Source organism: Onychostoma macrolepis, chromosome 19 (genome assembly GCF_012432095.1).
Source record: "Onychostoma macrolepis isolate SWU-2019 chromosome 19, ASM1243209v1, whole genome shotgun sequence".
Taxonomy (NCBI): Eukaryota; Metazoa; Chordata; class Actinopteri; order Cypriniformes; family Cyprinidae; genus Onychostoma; species Onychostoma macrolepis.
This window is the reverse complement of record NC_081173.1, coordinates 248,436-259,343: the sequence shown is the minus strand read 5'-3', so window position 1 is coordinate 259,343 and position 10,908 is coordinate 248,436. Positions and strand designations below refer to the sequence as shown.

At 34.6% G+C, this 10,908-nt stretch overlaps 1 protein-coding gene across 1 annotated transcript in view; it reads left to right on the top strand.

Annotated features, from left to right (window-relative positions):
• The first annotated feature begins 670 nt into the window (after positions 1–670).
• LOC131525614 (sucrase-isomaltase, intestinal-like) overlaps positions 671–10,908 on the top strand; it is a 52,104-nt gene continuing 41,866 nt past the window's right edge. The window contains exons 1-7 of the mRNA XM_058753454.1: positions 671–778; positions 1,179–1,278; positions 7,078–7,169; positions 7,249–7,369; positions 7,656–7,765; positions 7,855–8,006; positions 9,538–9,709. Of these exons, the coding sequence (XP_058609437.1) occupies positions 1,179–1,278; positions 7,078–7,169; positions 7,249–7,369; positions 7,656–7,765; positions 7,855–8,006; positions 9,538–9,709 (747 nt within the window). The 5' untranslated portion in view covers positions 671–778. The remainder of the gene's footprint in view (positions 779–1,178; positions 1,279–7,077; positions 7,170–7,248; positions 7,370–7,655; positions 7,766–7,854; positions 8,007–9,537; positions 9,710–10,908) is intronic.

Sequence of the window (10,908 nt, the reverse complement as noted above, 5' to 3'; positions counted from 1 at the left end):
AATAAATCAGACAATGCACTGGCGATTTAGTGATGTCCCCGCAGCTGTGGTCTTGACTGGTCTTGAAATAAAATCCTGAGTCCAAGACAGGACTGAGTACTAAGATAGATACAAGACCAAGACCTTCAAAAAATGGTCTTAAGACTGGTTTCGAGTACTACAACACTAGTCAAAGGCCAAGCCAGTTTAATAAAGTCTTAAAGAGGCTCATAAATGGTACATGTAATTTATATTACTCTGCAAATAATTGTATGTCCCTATTCAACACATGACTCAAAGGAATTTGCACATTTTGAAAATTGCACATCTCATGAAAACTTATATAACTGATTTTTTTGAAAGAGTACATGCAATTTATTTTGGAACATATCTCGCATAATGATTTTTTATTTTTTTTTCAACAACAGATGTGGAATTCCCACGACAGCTCTGTTTTTTGACAGCTAAATCCAGCAGTGATAAAGTGGACATTAATAGTATTTCAGGTAGACAAGGTCACGCTCACACCATGAACGGAAAAAAAAATGCCGTGTCATGCCTTACATAAACAAACAGCACAGCATGGACACAGACACAGCCATGACCTTTGGTAGAGACCATCATGCATTGAAAAAAAAACCAAGAAAAAAAAAACACACACCCACTTAATTACATTGCTCAGCTATATAACAGACGGTCAAGCTCAGCTCGTTCTGCTCTTCTTGTGTGCTCTGATTTTAGGCTGCACACAGGACTAGAAAAGGAGGGAATTAACAACAGTGTACTTCCATCTAACAAGGTAGGACTATATATATATATATATGTGTGTGTGTGTGTGTGTATATATATATATATATATATATATATATTTGCAGACTAGAAGCATTTATATTGTCAGATTGTTGAGGATGCAGCATGAAGTATCTCTATTGGACATTAACAGATTGCAGATTTGAATGAAATAATGAGTGTGTTTTTGTCTTTTATATCTGTTGAAATTTTGGATGTTTTATGCTTTCATGGAACACATCTAAAGAACTGTATTACAGGAAAGGTTAAACAGTGAAACTATGTGTAAATATGGCAAAAGTGACTATTAACCTGTGCGTTTGATATATACAGACTCAAAGGCATGTACTGTGAATGTCAAAGGCATGCAGGGAGATTAATTAATGAACACTGTTTACTGTGTTTGTCAGATGGGAAAGCGGTGCTTCTCAGGGTTGGAGAAGACCCTGATGGTGTTGTTTGCATTGGTCAGTTTACTGCACACTGGAGAACCAAGAACAATCAGAGACGGTAGGTGAAGACACGCCAGTCTTGTCTAAAAACATGTTTGGATATTAGAGACCCCTGGCAATACTAACAGGTTATGATTTTTGCAGTTATAGCAAGTAGTTCATTGCAAAGTAGTCTTCTTTAAAAGTTCAAAATGTAACAGAAGTTCTAAAATAGAAGAATAGATGTTCAAAATACACTGAAAAAATGATTGTCTTACTTATTATTTTAGATGTTTTCCAGTACAAATATCTAAACATTCTTAAATTATTCTATTTCTTCTAAACTTTCTTAAAACATTCTTTACTTAAAATGCAAAATGACTTAAGATATTAAATCTTGTTTTCTGAAAAAAAGAAAGTGAGTTTTTGTTTAAAACATAAAAAAAAAAATCTGTCATTGGAGCAAGACCCCCCTTTTCCCCCTTTTAAGTTTACTTTCCTGACAGGAGTTTGTTCTTGGGGGTATTTAACAGCTCAGAGGGGGTGCGAAGAAAGTGTTTTTTCAAGTGCATCAGTAACTTCAATATTGTGCATTTACTGCATTTTATTTAATTTTCCATTTTACCTTAAAACTATACTTTTACAAGGTCACATTGTAAAGTGTGCATGGTTATTAAGCATATAATCAACTTCACTGAACATTAATTATTACCTTTATCAGCTCTTTGATTGAGTATCGGTTTACTGACAGTCATATCTTCAGACTGGAACAGAATGAGGGCTTCAAAAACTGCACTGAACATTTGTGCTTTTTAAAATGTGAACAAAATGGAAAAGAGCAAAGGGTGTCGAGATGTGTTTTTAAAAGACACAATGTTTTAAAACACGGCATGAGAAACTAAAAAAGCAGATGAGACATCTGTTTATTGCATTATGTTTACATCAAAACAACCTTTTCTCTTTTTCATCACCACTAGGCTGGGGCAAGCAAAGCACAAGGATTTATATTAAAATCTATATTATTTGATATTTATAACACCAGTGATTCATCAAAGATATCAGGGACTTTTAACAAAAATCAGGTGCTTAAAGGGACAATTCACCCAAAAATGAAAATTACCCCATGATTTACTCACCCTCAAGACATCCTATAGGTGTATGTGACTTTCTTCTTTCAGAAGAACACAATCAGAGTCATTTTAAAATTTATCCTTGCTCTTCCAAGCATGGCAGTGAATGTGAGATGAGATTTTGAATCTCAAAAAAGTCCATACATTGATAATAAAACTGCTCCACACGACCCCAGGGCCTTATTAAAGGCCTTCTGAAGCAAATCGATGGGTTTTTGTAAGAACAATATCCATATTTAACACTTTAAAAAGCAAAATGTGGAATATGAAGATGGTCTGCCGGAAGCTAGATATTTTACTTTATAAAGTTTTAATATATATATATATATATATATATATATATATATATATATATTAGGGCTGTCAGTTTAACATGTTAACTTAATTAATTAGTTATGAAAAATAATGCGATTAAAATATTTTAACGCAGTTAATGCGCTGGCCCCGCCCCCAGACCTGTGCGTTTTCTTACATTTCATAGAGATGACTGTTGACACATAAATGCAGTTATGCCCTAAAATTCACGATATTGGTGCAAAAAATGCCCCTGTATGAGTTTTTGTCACATATTTACATCATATGATGATACACGATATGATATCACACGAGCAGCAAGAGCAGTATTATACGAGTGCTGTTTTTCTCTCGAATATCACAAATTTAAATTTGATTTATACAACAGTTCAGTAAATTGATATTGTATTACATTTTAAGCAATATTATGTGTTTTTGCTCAATTTTGCAGAGAACATATTACCTTTAAAGCCATAGCAGAGTTATTGTGTGTCTCCGAGCAACACAGCGGTGTTTAGTTTCTGAATGAATCGTGTGAATCAATGATTCAAAGCCCATTCATAAACAGCCATTTACTTCATTCCTGAATGAATCAGCCGTTGAATGAATCATAAAGACATTTATCACCACCTTCTGGCAGATTTAGTTTCTTATTTAGAGTATCATTTCATTAAATAAGTACAAAAATAATAATAAAAACATTAAAGGGATTGTTCACCCAAAAAATTGTAATTCTGTCATCGTTTACTCACCCTCATGTCGTTTCAAAACTTTCTTTTGTGGAACTGTTGGTAACAAAGCTGTTTTGGTTACCAATGACATTCATTGTATGAACAAAAATATACTGAAATATTTATGTTCCATAGTTTGTTATAGCCTAAATGTTTATGTGTAATTCATTTTATGTTGAATCAAATAAAATATTTCTTTCTAAAGCTACAATTTGTAATGTTTACTTGATACTTTCTCATTTAATAAAAGAAATAGCTTTAAATAATCTTTTTATTTTGCGATTAATTAGATTAATTAATCGAAACATCATGTAATTAATTAATTAAAATGTTTATTATATATATATATATATATATATATATATATATATATATATATTAGGGCTGTCAGTTTAACATGTTAACTTAATTAATTAGTTATGAAAAATAATGCGATTAAAATATTTTAACGCAGTTAATGCGCTGGCCCCGCCCCCAGACCTGTGCGTTTTCTTACATTTCATAGAGATGACTGTTGACACATAAATGCAGTTATGCCCTAAAATTCACGATATTGGTGCAAAAATGCCCTGTATGAGTTTTTGTCACATATTTACATCATATGATGATACGATATGATATCACACGAGCAGCAAGAGCAGTATTATACGAGTGCTGTTTTCTCTCGAATATCACAAATTTAAATTTGATTTATACAACAGTTCAGTAAATTGATATTGTATTACATTTTAAGCAATATTATGTGTTTTTGCTCAATTTTGCAGAGAACATATTACCTTTAAAGCCATAGCAGAGTTATTGTGTGTCTCCGAGCAACACAGCGGTGTTTAGTTTCTGAATGAATCGTGTGAATCAATGATTCAAAGCCCATTCATAAACAGCCATTTACTTCATTCCTGAATGAATCAGCCGTTGAATGAATCATAAAGACATTTATCACCACCTTCTGGCAGATTTAGTTTCTTATTTAGAGTATCATTTCATTAAATAAGTACAAAAATAATAATAAAAACATTAAAGGGATTGTTCACCCAAAAAATTGTAATTCTGTCATCGTTTACTCACCCTCATGTCGTTTCAAAACTTTCTTTTGTGGAACTGTTGGTAACAAAGCTGTTTTGGTTACCAATGACATTCATTGTATGAACAAAATATACTGAAATATTTATGTTCCATAGTTTGTTATAGCCTAAATGTTTATGTGTAATTCATTTTATGTTGAATCAAATAAAATATTTCTTTCTAAAGCTACAATTTGTAATGTTTACTTGATACTTTCTCATTTAATAAAAGAAATAGCTTTAAATAATCTTTTTATTTTGCGATTAATTAGATTAATTAATCGAAACATCATGTAATTAATTAATTAAAAATGTTTATTATATATATATATATATATATATATATATATATATATATATTATTATTTGATTTTTTTTAAACATAAAAAATATCTGTCATTGGGGCAAGAAAGCTATATGTTTACAAGGTCACATTGTAAAGTGTACATGGTTATTAAGCACATCTTCAGTTTCACTGAACATTTATTATTACCTTTATCAGCTCTTTGATTCAGTGTTGGCTTATTGAAACCTGCTGGCTGACAGTCGTACAGACTGGCCAGATAATGAGGGCTTTAAAACTGCAGTGAGCTAAATGAACATAAACGTTTGTGCTTTTAAAAATGCTAATAAAATGGAAAAGTCTTCTGTTACACTCACCCCCTTAAACCTCACTCCTATCCAGGACACGGCACCAATGTAACCCCACCCAGTCCTAACTACCCCTCTTCAAGCGGGACTCAAACCTGGGTCGGGTTTAAAGGGAACAAATTGAGCCTGGGACAGGCTCACAGGACTTTTGATGGGTGGGGGAGTCTGTCAGGTTACAGCTGAACATGTTTTAGGGGTACAGGGTATTAATGGAGATCAGGTTACAAAACAAACAAATAGATTTGTGGAAAACATCATATGTAGCTGGTTACTTGGATAAATGAACCAAACACCTACAGAGAGTGCACGAATAAATATAAATAAAACCAAACCAAACACCTACAGAGAGTGCACGAATACATGACGTGATGAAGTGCGTTTTCACTGCATGATTCAGTCTATTAAAATGCATAACAGAATTCAAGATATGGGGGCTTTATATCATTTCATATAGTTAATATCACACGAACAGTGCCGGTTTTTTCCTCCAAAATCAGCATGACATTATATGATATATGTTATATAACAAATGTTATATTGATTTTATACAACAGTTCAATAAACAAGAAGTTAATATTAAGAGACTTACGTTGTAGACACCATATTTCCTGTTTTTGCTTTCGACAACAAAAATAATTCCAAACAAAGCCACAGCACTGTTTCGCGTCTCTGAGCAACATGACGGTGTTTCGTTTCGCTCCTGAATGAATCAACCATTTAAATGATTCGGTTCAATCGCAGTGACTCACTTATTAACAGTGACTTGATGCCACCTACTGGCGATTGTAATTTCACATTTAAAGTGTCTTTTTTTTTTAATTAAAAAAATAATAATAATTTCAAATATCAGTATTCAACGTTTCATGTTTACAGTATTAAAATATTATATATGCATGTGTAACTGCAGGTTAAATGCATTCATGTCCTGCGTTAAGCAGTGTAAGTGCATCTAAATGCCACTTCAGAAATTCAAATTCAAAGATTAATTTTGTTGATACTGATTTAATTTGCTTGATAACAGCTCAAATGTCTTATTATTCTAATTGACTGATTAAATGTAAGAATTTGACAAATGATGATACACACTTTTAGAAAAAAAGGCTTAATTGAGAAAATGACCATAAAAGGTAAAAATCAATTTAAAGTTATTGGAAAAGATTCATTTCTATCACTGTTGTGAACTGACCACCACACAGAATACGAAGAATATCAAAATCAGCTGTCCACGGTAGTCCTCAAGACCACCAGCACAATAACACAAGCAAAATATCGTCTAATTCTTGTTATCAATAACATTTTTGGTGGGTGCTCCTAATTTTTAAAGTTGGGAGTACCAGTGCTACCAAGTTAAAAAGTTATTTTCGAGCCCTGTCACTAGAAACTGTACAACAGTTAAGGGTTTAACCCCTTAGCAGTCAGTCCTATTTATGGGGAACAGACCCCAATTTAAATTGTTTAAAATCTGGAATGCTTTGGAGCACAGACTTAAGTTTGGTCTCTTTATAAAGGGGACACTTGGCAGATTATTTTAGAAATTTAAAAAAAAAAAAAAAAAAAGTAATGTGAAAAAAAAAAGTTATTAAAGTTTTAGTTTATGAACATATAAAACTCTAAAACTGCAAGAAAATCAAAGCCAAAATCTAAAAGCTAATCAAGTTGAGATTCAAATTTAAGGTTGATATCTCAAAAATGTAGCTTTCGGTAAGATATTGTTTTGGGCCAGTACCAAACCTTTCCACTAGAGAACATACAAGCTCCATTGCCAACTACATAAGGAACCATATATTTCCATAATGTTCATACAATGAACATTTATGAAACTGACATCCTATTCAAAATTAGTATGGGCAGAATGGCAGTATTTGGTTTGAATTCAGACTCTAACAAACATAAAAGACTAAATAAATAAATAAAATCATTGCTATTTCAAAATGAATGTCTGAACATGCCTTATGAGTCTGAAAATATTGTTGCTTAAATTATATCACAGTCTTTTTGTCCCCAACTTCAGATTCAGTATCAGTTCGAAACGCTGTTCCAGAATGTCCCAATGTTCCATACAGCGAGAGAGTGGACTGCCTCCCAGATCCTGACGCCTCCGAGGTAAGCCACAGTGGATATGGCCTGCATTCCATACAGGCTCCCAGCATGCTTTGCTAAATTGTACTGCACGTCCTTACAGCAAAAATGCTTGGAAAGAGCTTGCTGTTGGAGCCCTGTGGATGAGACTAATGTCCCCTGGTGCTTCTTCTCCAAAAACCACGGCTACAGCGTGGTCAGCGAAAGCCAGCCTGACAGCACACGTGAGTTCAGTTTGAACCGAGAATCTAAAAAAAATGTACAAATCTTCTTTACATTGTAAAAGTTTGTATTTGACCATGTAGCACAGAGGTGCCCTGGACAGTTTAGCTCCAACTTGCCTCAACACACCTGCCTGTAAGTTTCTAGTACATCTTGTAATACCTTGATTATCTGTTTCAGGTGTGTTTAACTGGAGTTTTAGCTAAACTTTGCAGGACAGTGGCCCTTCAGGAGCAGAAATGGACACCCCTGATCTAGACCTCATGGAAAATGTTTGTTTTGCTGTAGATATTGAGGCCAGGCTGACAAGAATGGATTCTCCATCTCTATTTGGGGCTGACATTAAAGAGCTGATCTTCACCGCTGAAATGCAGACTGAAAACCGTCTTCGATTTAAGGTTTGTTTAAAAACTAACACAAATAGCAGAGGCATCATGTCAATGTGAACACATCTATAATGGCGTGCAATGTTCTCTTTGTCTTCCAGATCACTGATGCAAACCAAGCCAGGTTTGAGGTTCCTCACGAGCACGTGCAAGCGCCTTCCAGCCCTCCCACCGGACCCCTCAAATATAGACTGGAGCTGATCCAGAATCCCTTTGGACTGAAAGTTTGGAGAACATCTCCTGAAAAACTCCTGTGAGACGCTGATTTCTTATAGATATTGTTTGTATTAAAACAGCTCTCAATAGAAGGACTACTTAGTGAGAAATAGGCCTTATTTCCAAAGAATACAATGATTAGCCACATTATTATGAAAATGCTGTTTAAACTGTTGTTTTTTCTCAAGTTATTTCCCTTTACGTGACCGTAGTCAGGTCCGTACAGTATGTGTGTTGCAAAACAATTTAGTAATCTTTTATCTGATAAAAAGCCTGACCCAAAAGCCTAATAATAATAATTCTATAGTGGATTTAGCATATATTAATATGTCATAAGGCAGTGGTTCCCAATCCCCGTCCTTGTGCCCCCCTGCTCTGCATATTTTGCATGTCTCTCTTAGTTAACACACCTGATTCATATCACCAGCTCGTTAGAAGAGAGCTCCGTGCATGAACTGTGATCTGATTGATGTGATCCCTACACCGTGTTCATTGCTCCCTACTCTCTGAGAAGGGGAAATGTGATATCATATACCTCTGTAAATAAATTCATGCCTTGCACACGTCAATGCCCGTTGAAAGGAATATATACACTCATTTCAAACTGGAATCATGGCGGAATATCTGGTGATGTCCGCTTCGCAGGGCACTTACGGTCGAATAGAACAAACGTTGTATGTGATAAGAGATACATACGAAATATGCAGAGCGGGGGGGTAGGATTGGGAAACACTTTCATAAGGAATGTATCTATATAATATGCACATTAGTCTCATCTGTAGTGAAGTTATTTTTAAAATGAGACAATGCATGTGTTACAGAACCATTCTTAGCTATCAGTTTAGCTGTGGCTTCACAAATACATTTACATTTAGTCATTTAGCAGATGCTTTTATCCAAAGCGACTTACAAATGAGGACAATAGAAGCAATCAAAACCAACAAAAGAGCGATGATATACAAGTGCTATTACAAGTCTTGGTCAGCCTAAAGCAGTGCACATAAAAAGTTTTTTTTTTTTTTTAAAGAAAACGAGTAGATAGAATATAGAAAAAAAGGAACCTAGTGGAAAAAAAGGAACCTTTTTTTCGTTTTTTTGTTTTTTTTCATAAGAAACAAGTAGATAGAAAAAAGAAAGCTAGTGTTAGTTTTACAAGAAAAGCTAGCAGTTAGAGAATAAATATGCAATTGATGGAGGGTCAAATGTGTGTGTTTTTTGTTTTTTTTTTAAATAAAAAGAAGTCAGATAGATAAAATAAAATTAGAATAGAGAGTGCTAGAGTTAGAGGGTCAAATAAAGATGGAAGAGATGAGTTTTTAGCCGTTTCTTGAAGATGGGTAAGGATTCAGCTGCTGGGATTGAGTAATAACAATATAATCAAACTTCAAATAGGAAGTTGATCTTTTTTTGCTTAGCGGTCTATCAGTATTCGTCCTTTATTCATGTGGTTTGGGTGTGCATTTTTACTGTTTTTGGACCCCTCTATATTTGAGGACATGCTTGAAGGGTCAACGGATATGTTCTTGACAGGTTTCATGACAACATCCCTTCCTCTCTTGCTCTGTCAGGTTTGACACAACCATTGGGCCGCTGGTTTTTGCGGATCAGTACCTTCAGCTCTCAGCTAAACTCCCCTCTCACAATATTTATGGACTCGGAGAACACGTCCATCAGACCTTCCGCCATGACACCAACTGGAGGACCTGGCCTATCTTCGCAAGAGATGCTTTTCCCAATGGCGTGAGTCATAACGTTTAGATCATTTGCACAAATATTTTCACTATTCCAAACCAGTATGACAGTGATTCAAGTATTCAAGTCATTTTTCACTGATAGCTGGCACAACTGGTTCACTGGGTCAGTGAGTCAAACTCAAGCACTGGATCAGTCTGATTTATGAATGAATCGACAAGATAATCACTAATTAGCACTACTTTTCAGAGGACATCTAGGGTGGATTTCAACATTTTCAGTGAATAGCAACTTAGATTGAAAAGTTTGTAGACAAACTTTGGAATTGGCTTGACAAAGTTTGAAAGTTTCATAAGCTTTAAATATAATGAAGTGGAAAGAGAACGAAATAAACCATGCTAGCATGAATTAACATATTTTTGCCATAGACTAGGGGTGGGGAACCTTTTTTTCTATCAAGGGACATTTACATTTTTGTAACATCCTTTATGGGCCATACTAAATTATTGAATATATATATATCACTAACCTCTCTAATGTGGTGGTTGGAACTGCTCCTCTTTGGCGAGGCGTCTGTCAGATTGCAGTGATGCCGATGATACTCGCAGCTGGTTTTCCAAGTTTGGTTCAGTCAGTCTTGAGCAGAATCGAGTCTTTGCTAGGGACAATTTTGAAAAGAACTTAAGACCACTTAACTTTAATTCAAGTTTAATTCAATTCAAATTTGTTCATTGCCAAAACAACTTGCTCAAACAAATCCTCCCCTTTTTTAGTGCCGTGCATGGCTTGCAAAGACAGCAATTCCTCTGTCGTTTCAAACTCAGCAGTAATTCCACGCACAAGGATGGCTAGTTGGGTGGTATTTGTTATGTCTGTTGTTTCATTGCAGGCCAGAGAGAAAAGCTGAATTTTTTTAGCGTTGTCATTCAGTGTTTCAATGTCTTGCACCATATCAATAATTCTTTCTGCAACAGTTCTCCAAGATAAACTGACACTTTGGAAGAGTTTTACTTTGTGTGGCGCTAGCAGCTCTGCAACAAGACACTCTTTCTCAAACTCTCCTTCTGAATGAGGTCTCAGTTTCTTAGCTATTAGCTCGCTCACCACAAAACTTGTATGAATAACATTCTCTCTGTCAGAATGCAGTCTTGTGACTGCTTTTTGGGCAATTATAAAATATTAATTATTAATATAATATTATATTTCTATTTTTATTATATTTTATTTATATTTTATATTTTTTTCAC